At 45.4% G+C, this 15,599-nt stretch overlaps 2 protein-coding genes across 10 annotated transcripts in view; one reads left to right on the forward strand and one right to left on the reverse strand.

The window, feature by feature from the left end:
* HYKK (hydroxylysine kinase) overlaps positions 1-15,599 on the reverse strand; it is a 90,269-nt gene that overhangs the window by 32,747 nt on the left and 41,923 nt on the right. For all 5 annotated transcript variants that reach the window (XM_069765769.1, XM_069765771.1, XM_069765773.1 and 2 more), the window contains 2 exons: positions 14,455-14,597; positions 13,356-13,539 (listed from right to left, as the gene is read on the reverse strand). In XM_069765769.1, coding sequence (XP_069621870.1) covers positions 13,356-13,539; positions 14,455-14,597 — 327 coding nt within the window. The remainder of the gene's footprint in view (positions 1-13,355; positions 13,540-14,454; positions 14,598-15,599) is intronic.
* Positions 1-15,599, forward strand: part of LOC138676454 (long-chain fatty acid transport protein 2-like) — a 264,978-nt gene that overhangs the window by 6,240 nt on the left and 243,139 nt on the right. The window contains exon 1 of one of the 5 annotated variants that reach the window (XM_069765765.1): positions 14,433-14,550. The exons of the other annotated variants lie outside the window; for them this stretch is intronic. The gene's annotated coding sequence lies outside the window, so the exon portion shown is untranslated. Of the gene's footprint in view, positions 1-14,432; positions 14,551-15,599 lie in introns of those variants that run through there. 5 annotated transcript variants of the gene reach the window in all.

Raw genomic sequence — 15,599 nt, forward strand, 5'->3', positions numbered from 1 at the left:
TCTGCCTGTGAGGGTGCATTATACTATAGAGTCTGTCTATGTGGGGTGCTTTATACTATAGTGTCTGCCTATGGGGAGTACATTATACTATATAGAGACTGCCTATGGGGGGTGCACTATACTATATAGGGTCTGCATTATAGGTAGAAGTTGTTATGTCGGTCTGGGCCAGATGGAAGATGTGAAAAGTGAATGATTCGATCAGAAAGAATGTCAGCTTTAAGTCACCATCTATAACTGTTTTGCAATCTCTTATATGCTCCATAGGACCATATAATATCAGTAATATCAATGATGGTCTTTATAAAGAGATTATTTTCAGCAACTCTGCAGTCATCTGCTGAGGCTCTCCTCCACTATTAGGGTGTGTCACCCTGTTGTAATCAAGGTTACTTGGTCAAGGACCCACTCAGACGTTTCGCCCCCCCAAACTAAAACCTTAGCTACGCCTCTGCTTGCAGTGCTAACCACTGAGCCACAGTGCTGCTCTCTGTTCTGTATATACTAAAAATGTTCTTCAAAGCAAATATGCACTGTTGTATGGTTTACATTTTTATCCTATTGGTTTGCCTGTCATATGATTTACTGGTTCTGATCCTGTACATATGTAGCAATCCATAACTTGTCTGATAGCATGATAAATAACTGCTCACAGCTGTTTGCTTAGGCTTTCCTGGTAAATTTATGAGGACTCCAGAAAACAAATGATGTAGAGTTCCCCATATAAGTTCAAATTAGCAAAGGCTAAACAGACAGCTGTGGGTTGATATTAATATCCTGGAAAGGGGCCCTTTCCAAGCCTACAAACATCAGTTCTCAGCCGCTCGAAATGGCGCATCCATAAGGTGCGCCAAATCTGGCGCTTAGCCTTGTTCTTCCCACTTGCCCTGTGGTGGTGACAAGTGGGGTAAGAGGGCTGGGGTTGATATCACCTCTGTATTGTTAAGTGACATCAAGCCCAGAGGTTAGTAATGGAGAGGCGTCTATAAGACTCTCCTATTGCTAACCCCATAGTAAGTGTTGAAAAATTCCATTGATAGCCTCTTCCCCTGTAAAAAAACAAAATAAAAATAACAACCAGATCCCTCAACTGTCAGACATGAAGATAATCATCACTGCACAATAACCCAGACTCATAATGAAAGGTGGCCAAGATAATATCTGGGCCCCTATGACAACTACTCCCAATGAAACATATGTATACACAGGAGGACAACAGGAGCGTTTAGAAAGATTCAATATAAACTTTATTAGAAAATTTGTTAAAAACTAACACACTTAAAAAAAAACACCAAATGAAAACACCAGAGAAAAACACATCAGTGCCGGTATCTTTTGTTAACAATGAATATCACACTATAAGCTTGTTGGCACATAATGCATGAATGAAAGATCCATGATACCCACAACCCCACAGGAAGGACCAAAATACAAGACCCGCCTCTCTGTCAAATTAGTAACAAGTATCCCCAATATGGCTAAAGTAATAAAGGTCTGGCCATAGACAATGGACCTAGATGAGGGTAATTATGGGGAATGTCCTAAGGAGCAACATGGGTGAAATGCCAAATGGCGTAACAAAGCCCCCACCAGAACACAAACCAGTACTGGGGTCCCTGGATTGGGCGCAACCCCCGACGCGTGTTTCGCTGCTATCTTGCCTGCTTTCTCAAGGGGAAGATAATCATCTGATGCCTGTGTCCCCTGTAAAAAAATTTTTTTTAAACAACCACATTCCTCACCTCTCTGATGTGAAGATAATCCATACTGTCTCTCCAACATCTGATTTACAACATGAACGGTGCCATTATGCAACCATTCACACTGAAAAGCAGGACACAATGAGCTGCTGTGAGCACAGTTCACTGTGAATCGGGACAATAAACTGAGGTAACCTCAATAAGATCACAGCGAGCACCGTGAGAAAATATTCATGATTCTCACGGTGATCTCACCGCAGTTCATTATCCCGTTCACAATGAAGTGAGCCTGGGAGCGCACTTTCAGTGACCTGCAGTCAGGGGCGGATTATCATAGGGTCAATATGGGCGGTAGCCCAGGGCCCAGTGGTCTGGGGGGGCCCTGGGCTACCGCACAGATTGACCCTCCGCTAATGGTCTGTGACTGCCCGCCGGGCGGCGTTTGTGTGCCCCCGGACCCGGTGGGAAGAGAGAGGGGGCCCGCATCGGGCCCCTTCTCATCTGCTCACCGGGCCCCTTCCGGCGCTGCGGCGGTTTCCTATTGACGTGCGGGCACTCGCCCGCACGTCAATAGTTAACAACAACAGCCGCCAGCCAATTGGAGACTGGCAGCTGAAGTCGGCCGCAGCGCACACGTCGCCGGCGTCTGACGTCATTGTCAGTCGCCGGCGAGTGTGCGCTGCTGCAGGGAGCTCGCCGCCTGGAGCGCAGACAGGTGAGGAGACTGCTTGTTTTGTTTTGTTTTTTTGATCAGTTATCAGTGGACACACTGGGGGGCAATGCTGGAGACACTGGGGCAGATTGGAGGACACACTGGGGGGCAATGCTGGAGACAGTGGGGCAGATTGGAGGACACACTAAGGGCAATGCTGGAGGACACACTGGGGGGCAATGCTGGAGGACACACTGGGGGGCAATGCTGGAAGACACTGGGGGGCAATGCTGGAAGACACTGGGGGGCAATGCTGGAAGACACTGGGGGGCAATGCTGGAGGGCACACTGGGGGGAAATGCTGGAGGACACACTGGGGCAGATTGGAGGACACACTAAGGGCAATGCTGGAGACACTGGGGGGCAATGCTGGAGGACACACTGGGGGGCAATGCTGGAGGACACACTGGGGGGCAATGCTGGAGGACACACTGGGGGGCAATGCTGGAGACAGTGGGGCAATGCTGGAGACAGTGGGGCAGATTGGAGGACACTGGGGGGCAATGCTGGAGACACTGGGGCAGATTGGAGGACACTGGGGGCAATGCTGGATACAGTGGGGCAGATTGAAGGACACTGGGGGGCAATGCTGGAGACACTGGGGCAGATTGGAGGACACACTGGGGGGCAATGCTGGAGACAGTGGGGCAGATTGGAGGACACACTGGGGGAAATGCTGGAGACAGTGGGGCAGATTGGAGGACACACTGGGGGCAATGCTGGAGACACTGGGGCAGATTGGAGGACACACTGGGGGCAATGCTGGAGACAGTGGGGCAGATTGGAGGACACTGGGGGGCAATGCTGGAGACACTGGGGAAGATTGGAGGACACACTGGGGGCAATGCTGGAGACAGTGGGGCAATGCTGGAGACAGTGGGGCAATGCTGGAGACAGTGGGGCAGATTGCTGGAGACACTGGGGCAGATGATTGCTGGACACACAGGGGCAATGCTGGAGACACTGGGGCAGATGATTGCTGGACACACTGGGGCAGATGATTGCTGGACACACTGGGCCAGATTGCTGGACACACTGGTGGTAATATGCTGGACACACTGGGGCAGATTGCTGGACACACTGTCTGGGGGCAATATGCTGGACATACTGGGGCAGATTGCTGGACACACTGGGGGTAATATGCTGGACACACTGGGGGCAGGACTGGAGGCATGGGCAGAATGGAGACACGGGGCATGATTGGAGACATGGGGCAGGATTGGATCATGGGGCAGGATAGATACGATGGAGACAGATGGGGCAGGATGGGGAGATCACATGGTGTAGAATGGATACTCATGAGTGCAGGATGAGAGAACATATGGCTGGAGCCAGGAATGAGATAAACGGGGCCAGGGTGGGGAATATTATTACCATAGGGGCTAATTAAGGGATATTATTACTGCAGTGATGTATTTATTTTATTTTTTGAGTATACTGTTCTAAATGAGGGGGGGGGCGGTCCTGTTACTGTGCAGAGTGACACTATATGGCCTTTTTATCTTCATGTGGTGTAATGTAGAAGTTGTGAAAAATTAAGTAATGTGTTCTGCAAGCGGAGCTTGAGATAACTGTTATTTCCTGCAGAAACGAGTCCTGGCTGGAAGAAATGATAGCGGTCTGTGCTGGATGAAAGATGAAGGACTTCACCTAGAGACGTCACTGGTGAGTCAGTGTTACCTATACACTGACAGTATACACTGTATACTATATACAGAGGTCCTGTGTACAATGTCACCAGTGATCACTGTATTACCTATACATTATATACAGAGCTCCTGTGTATAATACCACCAGTGATCTCTGTATTACCTCTACACAGACACTGCATACTAATTACAGATCTCCTGTGAATACTGGCACTTATGGTGATAGTATTGTGTTTTTTGTTTTTCTTTCATTACTGATCAGTATTGTAGTATTCAGTCACTATGTGGTGGTAATATGTGGTCTGGAAATGGTGTTGTGGTATTTGTCCCTTGTATGTGCTATTTGGTCACCAAGTGGTAATATGTGGTCTTGACATGGTGCGGTGGTATTTGTTCCTTGTATGTGATATTATTCGATCACTGTGGTTGTAATTTGTGGTCTGGTCATGGTGCGGTGGTATTTGTTCCTTGTATGTGATATTATTGGTCAAGATATACCTAAATTGTATTGCAGATTTTAACAAATATTTAATAGGTTACAGTAGAGTAGGGCCCGGCCATTTTTCTGGAATAATCTGGTTCGGGTATATCATGACCCCCGTCTCATGACCCCCATCTCATGACCCCCGTCTCATGACCGGGGGGGCCCACAGTGTGTGAACAGCCCGGGGCCCTGGCTACCCTTAATCCACCCCTGCCTGCAGTAACCTCTTTTATATCACCATTCGTCACTGAAGCTGCGCTAACAGCACTTAATTGCCTCATGGCTTTTAGCCTGAACGTTCGCAACGTGGCAACGTTCAGGTTGTAAACCAGTTATCGCAGAGATGGATTCCGTCATGGGACAGCTTTGCTTACCTTCACTTAGGACAGGTGAGGGATATGGTTGTTTATTATTTTGTGTTTGTTTTACAGTAGACAAGGGCTTCAATGGATTAGGCGTAAGGGGAGTATAACTTTTAAAAAAAAATAAAATAAATGTATAAAATAGGGTGTTTATTTTTATTTCAAATAAAGATTTTATTTTTGCTGTGTGTTAATTTCCAAACTTACTATGAGGTTAGTAATGGGGGCATGTTATAGACGCCTCTCCATTACTAACCCCTGGACTTCATGTTAGCTGACAATACAAGGCTAACATCAACCCCACAAAGATTACCCCACTTTTCTACTGCCACAGGGCAAGTGGGAAGAGTCTAAATGGCAGATTTGGTGCATCTTATTGATGTGCCATTTCTGGGGTGGTTGAGGGCTGATGTTGGTAGACTGGCGAGGCAATATCCATGACACCTTCCCAGGCTAATAATATTAACCCACATGTGTCTGTTTAGCTTTTGCTGGTTTAAATTTATAGGGGGACCCTATGTCATTTTTTTCTGTGGTTCCCCATATATTCACCACTAAATGCAAATCAAACAGATGTGAGATGTTATTAATAGCCTGGGAACCTTATAGGATATTGTTCCTTGTCCTAGATTATTAACAACAGCACTTTCCCTCTGCTTACTATGAAAATTAAGCAGGAGCGCATTTTTTTTTAATTTTACACACGAGTTACACAGTTGCTGCTTAATACAACTTCCATTATTGTCTCCTGGTTGCGCTAATCTCAACGTGAGTGGAAGACAATGATGAGAGCTGCCTTAAGCCGCTGGCGCTTGGGAATAGCATGAACTGCACTGCTTCTTCTCCAGCGCCAGTACATGTCAAGGCTGATGACACACAGAAATGATTTATCATTAATGTGCACGTATGCAGCACACATTTTGTAAAGGCTGCGCAAAAAAACTGACATATCTGTGGGTTTTTCACACGGACACACAGTCACATGTCAGTGTGAAAAACCTGACGTGCACAACAACATGGAATACGATGGTTGTGCATGTCCGTATTTGCGGCCCTTAAAAAAATGGATCGCATACTGACACAAAAAAATGGATGTGTGAAGAAGTCCTAACAGTGTGTATAAGGCCGGAGTCACACTACAGCGAGATATGGCCGAGTCTCGCAGGTCAAAAACAAGCTCTGGCACCGGCACTCCGGAGCGGAGCATGCGGCTCCATGTATTGCTGTGCGGCCGCTCGCTCCGTTCCGGAGTGCCGGTGCCAGAGCTTGTTTTTAACCTGCGAGACTCGGCCGTATCTCGCTGTGTGTGATCCCGGCCTTATAGTCACAGCCAAAATTTAGTTCTGCTTGCCGATTCAAGCAGTCATCATATGACCAATTATATGTGATTTTCAAACTTATGTTCACCTGCATAAAATCAAAATAGCTAGCCGACATATGATTATAAATATGAAAATCGCATGTGAGCAGTCACATGATTACTACTCAAACAGCTTAAAGGGGTTGTCCAATGAACATAGTACATTCCTAATCAACAGATCTTGGAATAATATTATGTTGCACAATTGGATATGTTAATGTTTCTCTGCTGAGATAATCTTATAAATATGCCCTTGCTATATACTGTTTGCAGTGTCCAACTATGTAGAGCTGACTGTTTTTTAAGCAATCTATTTATTGGCATTTTTCATACGTGTTTTTCTTTTACTCCATTCAACAATGAAGAAACTGCTAGCTATTTTTTTAAGCAAAAACTCTTGCACACGTTGAGGATTTTTTGCGTTTTTTTGGCCTTTTTCCGCGGGAAAAGCGCTTAAACGCATACATAAGCATCCCATCATTTTTTAAGCATTCTGCAGTTTTTGTGCACATGATGCATTTTTTTCCGTGAAAAAAAGCATTGCAGTAAAAAACGCAGCATGTTCATTAATTTTGCAGATTTTTCACTTTTTTCTCGCTATTTAATGCATTGGGAAGCTCCGGAAAAAAAACGCACAAAAAATGCATGTGGATTTCCTGCAGAAAGAGTCCGGTTTTGTTTAGGAAAATTCTGCAGAAAATCATGACATGTGCACATAGCCTAAAAGTATAACTTGGCTTCAGAATAGACACATTTTAAGGCCTGTCAAACACGTTCAGATAATTCCGGTACCGGAAAAATCGGTACCGGAATTATCCGTGTCCGTGTGTCCGTGAGCTCACGTAGGCCATTCATGTGGCACACGTGCGGCACACGTGTGCCACCCGTGTGCCGACTGGGTACCACACGGAGCGTGCAGGAGACAGCGCTAGAGATAAGCGCTGTCCCCTGCATCTGGTGCTGAAGCCGCCATTCATATCTTCTCTCCAGCAGCGTTCGCTTGATAGAAGATATGAAAAATCCTTTTTTCGTGTTTAACCCCTTCCCGACCTTTGACGCCACGTAGGCGTCATGAAAGTCGGTGCCAATCCGGCCCATGATGCCTATGTGGCGTCATGGAAAGATCGCGTCCCTGCAGATCGGGTGAAAGGGTTAACTCCAATTACACCCGATCTGCAGAGACAGGGGGAGTGGTAGTTTAGCCCAGGGGGGGGTGGCTTCACCGGGGGGTGGCTTCACCTCCCCCCCCCCGTGGCTACGATCACTCTGATTGGCTGTTGAAAGTGAAACTGCCAATCAGAGCGATTTGTAATATTTCACCTATTACAACTGGTGAAATATTACAATCCAGCCATGGCCGATGCTGCAATATCATCGGCCATGGCTGGAAACACTGATGTGCCCCCCCCCACCAATCGCCCCCCCAAGCCACCGATCAGTCCTGCACACTGCCCCGCTCCCCTCCGTCCTGTGCTCCACTCCCCCATGCTCCAATCCCACCCCTATGCTCCGATCCAACCCCCCTGCACTCCGATCCACCCCCAGTGCTCCGATCCACCCCCCCGTGCTCCAATCCAACCCCCCGTGCTCTGATCCACCCCCGTGCTCCGATCCACCCCCCCGCGCTCCGATCCACCCCCCCATGCTCCGATCCACCCCCCCATACTTCCCCCACCCCATCATACTTACCAATCCTCCTGGGGTCCGTCCGTCTTCTCCATGGGCGCCGCCATCTTCCAAAATGGCGGGCGCATGCGCAGTGCGCCCGCCGAATCTGCCGGCCGGCAGATTCGTTCCAAAGTGCATTTTGATCACTGAGATATAACCTATCACAGTGATCAAAATAAAAAAAAATAGTAAATGACCCCCCCCCCCTTTGTCACGCCCATAGATAGGGACAATAATAAAATAAAGAATTTTTTTTTTCCACTAAGGTTGGGGTTAGAACTAGGGTTAGGGTTAGGGTTAGGGTTAGGGTTTTGATTTGTGCACATGTATTCTGGTCCTCTGCAGATTTTTCCGCAGCAGATTTGATAAATCTGCAGTGCTAAACCGCTGCGGATTTATGGTGGATTCACCACGGTTTTTCTGCGCATTTCACTGCGGTTTTCTATTGGAGCAGTTGTAAAACCGCTGCGGAATCCGCAGAAAGAAGTGACATGCTGCGGAATGTAAACCGCTGCGTTTCCGTGCAGTTTTTCTGCAGCATGTGTACAGCGATTTTTGCTTCCCATAGGTTTACATTGAACTGTAAACTCATGGGAAACTGCTGCGGACCCGCAGCGTTTTCTGCAGCGTGTGCACATATTTTTAGAATTAGGCTATGTGCACACGGTGCGGATTTGGCTGTGGATCCGCAGCGGGTTGGCCGCTGCGGATTCGCAGCAGTGTTCCATCACGTTTACAGTACCATATAAACCTATGGAAAACCAAATCCGCTGTGCCCATGGTGCGGAAAATACTGCGCGGAAACGATGCGTTGTATTTTCCGCAGCATGTTAATTCTTTGTGCGGATTCCGCAGCATTTTACACCTGTTCCTCAATAGGAATCCGCAGGTGAAATCCGCACAAAAAATACTAGAAATCCGCAGGTAAAATGCAATGCCTTTTACCCGTGGATTTTTCAAAAATGGTGCGGAAAAATCTCACACGAATCCGCAACGTGGGCACATAGCCTTAGGGTTAGGGTTGGAATTAGGGTTGTGTTTAGGGTTGTGTTTAGGGTTATGGCTACAGTTGGGATTAGAGTTAGGGATGTGTTGGGGTTAGTGTTGGAGGTAGAATTGAGGGGTTTCCACTGTTTAGGCACATCAGGGGTCTCCAAACGCAACATGGCGCCACCATTGATTCCAGCCAATCTTGCATTCAAAAAGTCAAATGGTGCTCCCTCACTTCCGAGCCCCGACGTGTGCCCAAACAGTGGTTTACCCCCACATATGGGGTATCAGTGTACTCAGGACAAACTGCGCAACATATTGGGGTCCAATTTCTCCTGTTACCCTTGTGAAAATAAAAAATTGCTTGCTAAAACATCATTTTTGAGGATAGAAAAATGATTTTTTATTTTCATGGCTCTGCGTTGTAAACGTTTGTGAAGCACTTGGGGGATCAAAGTTCTCACCACATATCTAGATAAGTTCCTTGGGGGGTCTAGTTTCCAAAATGGGGTCACTTGTGGGGGGTTTCTACTGTTTAGGCAAACGCAACGTGACGCCTGCAGAGCATTCCATCAAAGTCTGCATTTCAAAAGTCACTACTTCCTTCTGAGCCCCGACGTGTGCCCAAATTGTGGTTTACCCCCACACATGGGGTATCAGTGTACTCAGGAGAAACTGTACAACAAATATTAGGGTCAAATTTCTCCTGTTACCCTTGGGAAAATTAAAACATTCTGGGCTAAATAATTATTTTTGAGGAAAGAAAACGTATTTATTATTTTCACAGCTCTGCGTTTATAAACTTCTGTGAAGCACTTGGGGGTTCAAAGTGCTCACCACACAACTAGATAAGTTCATTTCGGGGTCTAGTTTCCAAAATGGGGTCACTTGTGGGGGGTTTCTACTGTTTAGCCACATTAAGGGCTCTGCAAACGCAACGTGACGCCCGCAGACCATTCCATCAAAGTCTGCATTTCAAAACGTCACTACTTCACTTCCGAGCCCCGGTATGTGCCCAAACAGTGGTTTACCCCCACATATGGGGTATCAGCGTACTCAGGAGAAACTGGACAACAACTTTTGGGGTCAAAGTTCTCCTGTTACCCTTGGGAAAATAAAAAAAATGCGGGCTAAAAAATCATTTTTGAGAAAATAATTTTTTTTTTTAATTTTCACTGCTCTGCGTTATAAACTTCTGTGAAGCAGTTGGGGGTTCAAAGTGCTCACCACACATCTATATTAGTTCCTTTGGGGGTCTAGTTTCCAAAATGGGGTCATTTGTGGGGGATCTCCAATGTTTAGGCACACAGGGGCTCTCCAAATGTGACATGGTGTCCGCTAATGATTGGAGCTAATTTTCCATTTAAAAAGCCAAATGGCGTGCCTTCCCTTCCGAGCCCTGCCGTGCGCCCAAACAGTGGTTTACCCCCACATATGGGGTATCAGCGTACTCAGGACAAACTGGACAACAACATTTGGGGTCCAATTTCTCCTATTACCCTTTGCAAAATAGGAAATTCCAGGCTAAAAAATCATTTTTGAGGAAAGAAAAATTATTTTTTGTTTTCTTGGCTCTGCATTATAAACTTCTGTGAAGCACCTGGGGGTTTAAAGTGCTCACTATGCATATACATAAGTTCCTTGGGGCGTCTAGTTTCCAAAATGGGGTCACTTGTGGGGGAGCTCTAATTTTTAGGCACACGGGGGTCTCTCCAAACGTGACATGGTGTCAGCTAAAGAGTGGAGCCAATTTTTCATTCAAAAAGTCAAATGGCGCTCCTTCCCTTCCAAGCCCTGCCGTGCGCCCAAACAGTTGTTTACCCCCACATATGAGGTATCAGCGTACTCAGGACAAATTGGACAACAAATTTCATGGTTCAGTTTCTCCTTTTACCATTGGGAAAATAAAAAATTGTTGCTAAAAGATCATTTTTGTGACTAAAAAGTTAAATGTTCATTTTTACCTTCCATGTTGCTTCTGCTGCTGTGAAGCACCTGAAGGGTTAATAAACATCTTGAATGTGGTTTTGAGCACCTTGAGGGGTGCAGTTTTTAGAATGGTGTCACTTTTGTGTATTTTCAGCCATATAGACCCCTCAAACGGACTTCAAATGTGAGGTGGTCCCTAAAAAAAATGGTTTTGTAAATTTCGTTGTAAAAATGAGAAATCGCTGGTCAAATTTTAACCCTTATAACTTCCTAGCAAAAAAAATTTTGTTCCCAAAATTGTGCTGATGTAAAGTAGACATGTGGGAAATGTTATTTATTAACTATTTTGTGTCACATAACTCTCTGGTTTAACAGAACAAAAATTCAAAATGTGAAGATTGCGAAATTTTCAAAATTTTCACCAAATTTCCATTTTTATCACAAATAAACGCAGAATTTATTGACCTAAATTTACCACTAACATGAAGCCCAATATGTCACGAAAAAACTATCTCAGAACCGCTAGGATCCGTTGAAGCGTTCCCGAGTTATTACCTCATAAAGGGACACTGGTCAAAATTGCAAAAAACGGCCCGGTCATTAAGGTCAAAATAGGCTGGGTCATGAAGGGGTTAAAAAAAAGATCCCTAATAAAATACTCACCCGGCTCCCTCGCAGTGTCCTGTCCTCGCCGCACCTTCTCCTGTATGAGCGGTCACGTGGTGCCGCCCATTACAGTGATGAATATGCAGCTCCACCCCTATGGGACGCTGACGCTGGGATACTATTTTCTGTAAAGTGCCAGAGCATAGACAGACAGACAGCAGTTTGGTTAGGGTTACCGCTATTGGGCACTTTACACAGTCACCGCTCTGTGTATAGAGTGCAATGGCTGTAACACCACCATCAGCACTGACTGACAGCCGGTCCTAATGCTGAGTCGCTGTCAGTCAGTGCCAGGGGCATGGTTACAGCCACCAATCTCTATACTCGGAGAAATAACTGAACCTGTACTGGCGCCCTCTTTGACTGAACACCAGGGGGGAATAAAGTTAATTTAATTCCAGCAGCCGAACTCTGTGTGGGCTCCTGGCAACTTCAGAATGCTATTAACTTGCAGATTAACTCCTTATCTGCAGGTTATTAGCATTTTTCACATCACAGGTTTTCTATAAAGGAATTTGTTAAAGCTCATATGCCACATTTGTGAATATTTATTTATTTTACTTGCTTATATAGCACCATTATCTCCACAGCACTTTACTGACATCAGCATCACTGTTTCCATTGGGATTCACAATCTAAATTCTCTATCAGTATGTTTTTGGTGGTGTGGAAGGAAATCGGAGAACCCAGAGGAAACCCACGGAAACACAGGGAGAACATGCAAACCACTTATCAACTGTGCTGCCTATAGTAGCTGCACAAAAGCAGAATGGAACTTCTCACAGCTGGATTTATGGACTTTGGGAAAGTGTTTTTTTGGTAAAAGCAGATGACATGGTGTCCAGTAACTCCACGCCAAGCTGTAATTTGCAGTGGAACTTTGCAGCAAGATGTAATTTTCTCACACTAGACATTTATCACTTATCAGCAGGAGTGCCAGACATATTATAGACCTCTGATATATTGAAACTTCTCACTGAAGTCCTAATCGGGAGGTCGAAGTAGTGGGACAGCGCTTAACTGTAGCGCTGTCTCCTGCACGGTGCGTGTGGTACCCAGTCGGCACACGGGCAGCACACAGATGCCATACTGATGTACCACGTGAGCCACGGACACACGGACAATTCCGGTACTGATTTTTCCGGTACCGGAATTATCTGGACATGTGAGACTGGCCTAATACAGTCCACGACCTTACAACTGAAGCCATGCAACCCACTCCTGATTACTAGAAGCTGAATGCTGCTGGGGAGGAATAAAATTCATTTCCTCCTGGTAACGGGGCTGTAAGGCTATGCGCACGTTGTGGAATCCTGTGCGGATTTTTCCGCACCGATTTTTGCAAAATCTGCAGGTAAAAATGCACTGCGTTTTACCTGCAGATTTCCTGCGGAATTCCTGCGGGTTTTGTGCGGATTCCACCTGTGGTTTTACAGCTGCAGATTCCTATTGAGAAGCAGGTGTAAAACGCTGCAGAATCTGCACAAAGAATTGACATGCTGCGGAAAATACAACGCAGCCTTTCCGTGAGGTATTTTCCACACCATGGGCACAGCGGATTTGGTTTTCCATAGGTTTACATGGTACTGTAAACCGCATGGATAACAGCTGCGAATCCGCAGTGGCTAATCCACTGCGGATCCACAGCAAAATCCACAACGTGTGCACATAGCCTTAGTGCGGGTGCTGGACATGTTCAGAATGCTTTTAATCTGCAGATTAACCCAATGTCTGTAGGTTAATAACATTTTTTTTTTTCATGTGATAGGTTCCTTTTTAAAATAGTGAAAGTGGATAATAAATAATATTGTTTTCCCTAGTTAGATCCAACTTACATTGTCGGAATATTTTCAGATCTTGCTTCACAGAATTCTCAAATTGATTGATGACGCCTTCTATTTTCTGACGTAAATTTTCTTCTTTAATTGCATATGTATATTTTCTCAGCAATGGGGTGTTTGATAAGTTCCATATAAACTCCCCACGATCAAAACTTTTCTTACATGAATGCTGAAATTTCTGTAATGTAAAATCATATGACATGGTTATTCATTGTCTCAAGCCTTCAGGGAACGGTCTCTTGAATTACTGTGCAAGATTTGCTGTTAAATTACATTTTTCTGCTATAAACATTTGTATTATGTGACATTCGGGCTGAACATCCTAACTTATGTTGCATCTCGTTAAAAACCAACAACATGGGGTGTTCTAGCACTTTTTTCTATGAGTCTAAGCATTCATTCATCTGAAAGATATTCTTACTCACACTGGCTAATAACATCTGATGATTCTTTCATGCGAGAGAATTGGATTCTACGTGCACAAGACTCTCAGCTCAAACTTTGATGCGAGCGTGAGAAGAGTGTCAGTGCTTTGTCCTCCTATTCTAGCATGTGGGTATCGCAGCACAGGTGCGGAGGAGACTAAGAAAGTAATTTCTCCATCTCCTTCATTGCCAGTGTCTGCAGTATTCGGACTACACTCGGATGACATGCTTCGCACGCATCCATATATTTCTATGGGTGCCTGTGAGCCAAGTCTTGCAGCCACCCGCTGCATGCTGCGACTGTGCTTTCATGCGGAATTGTCATGAAAAAATAATGGCAGATCCGCACTGCCCCATAGTATAGCATTTGGCCGACATCAGATAACACTCAGCCGTGTTATAAAGTAGTGTGAGCTTATAAAGACTATCAGCAGATTTACTGATAGGAAAGGTTCAAAACTCTTCTGTTACCTTGTGTCTCACTGATAGCAAATGTCGGAGTCATCTGGATTATAGCCATATAATCCTTGTGATCCAAGACTAAAACCACCGTCGGCACCTTAAACTCATGAAAAAATGTTCTATTGAAAGCAAAATAGTTATGTAATTCTAGGTGTGGTAGAGAATCAGTCTGAAGACATATTCCTTTCACAGTGTTTTAATCGTACCTTTGTTAAGGCTTCATCGAGTATTGCAGCTAGCTTTCCTACTTCAAATAAGATTTCAGGAGTGGTTGTAATTTCAGCTGCCGGCGTCCCTGGCAGGTAGGTCAGAAGTCTCACCATATGTTTTTGTATGACACCTCCATAATCTAAAAATGAAGTGTAAATTATGTTACCATATCAGAATGTATAACCTTTTAGAAAGCAATGAGGACAAGGCTCGGACTGGCCCACTGGGTAACAGGAGAATCCCCCGGTGGGCCCCTGTGCAGACCTGGGCCCCCAACCCCACTGTATGGGCAGTATTTGGCATAATTCACTTCACATACTCTGTACAGAAAAAACAACATCTCATCATTCATTAACCAAACTACCCAGTTTATTAATAAATAGGGATAGCAGGAAATTTGTGACAAGGGTAGTGTAATATTTGTATGCAGGTGAAAAGTGGGCCCCCAAAGTCATTTTACTGGTGGGCTCTTGGCACCTCAGTCCGACACTGGGACAACATAGGCTATGATTTCATATGTTGTTGTATCCTTAAAGGCAAACCATACTGTAGCATTCTGGAGCCATGTTGTATGTTACTAGGTTTTTTTAATCATAAATTCACATTTGTAAGGAATACATGCCACTTCTTAAATCCTAGCATTTTTATGTTAAATATATTAAGGGCGGTTGCACACATTAGTGGCTCTGGTGCGCGTGTGGTGACAGTTTCCTCACGTACCGAAGACACGGACACATGTAGACACATTAAAATGAATGTGTCTCTTCAGATGTCAGCGAGTTTTCATGGACTATGTGTCCATGTGCAAAACACGGAGACATGTCAGTGTTCGTCGGAGCGCACGGATCACACGGACCCATTAAAGTCAATGGGTCCGTGTAAATACGTACTTCACACAGATGACATCCGTGTGCTTTTTTTAAGTCATAGGGTTAAAATTGAAAAAAATGCTTCAATACACGGACAACACATGGACGAGAAGCACAGACAGCACACGGACGGGAGAGGGGGAGAGAGGGAGAGAGGGAGGGAGAGGGAGAGAGAGAGAGAGAGAGAGAGAGAGGGAGAGAGGGAGAGGGAGAGAGAGGGAGAGAGAGGGAGAGAGAGGGAGAGAGAGGGAGGGAGAGAGAGGGAGGGAGAG

The sequence above is a fragment of the Ranitomeya imitator genome, chromosome 4 (assembly GCF_032444005.1).
Source record: "Ranitomeya imitator isolate aRanImi1 chromosome 4, aRanImi1.pri, whole genome shotgun sequence".
Taxonomy (NCBI): domain Eukaryota; kingdom Metazoa; phylum Chordata; class Amphibia; order Anura; family Dendrobatidae; genus Ranitomeya; species Ranitomeya imitator.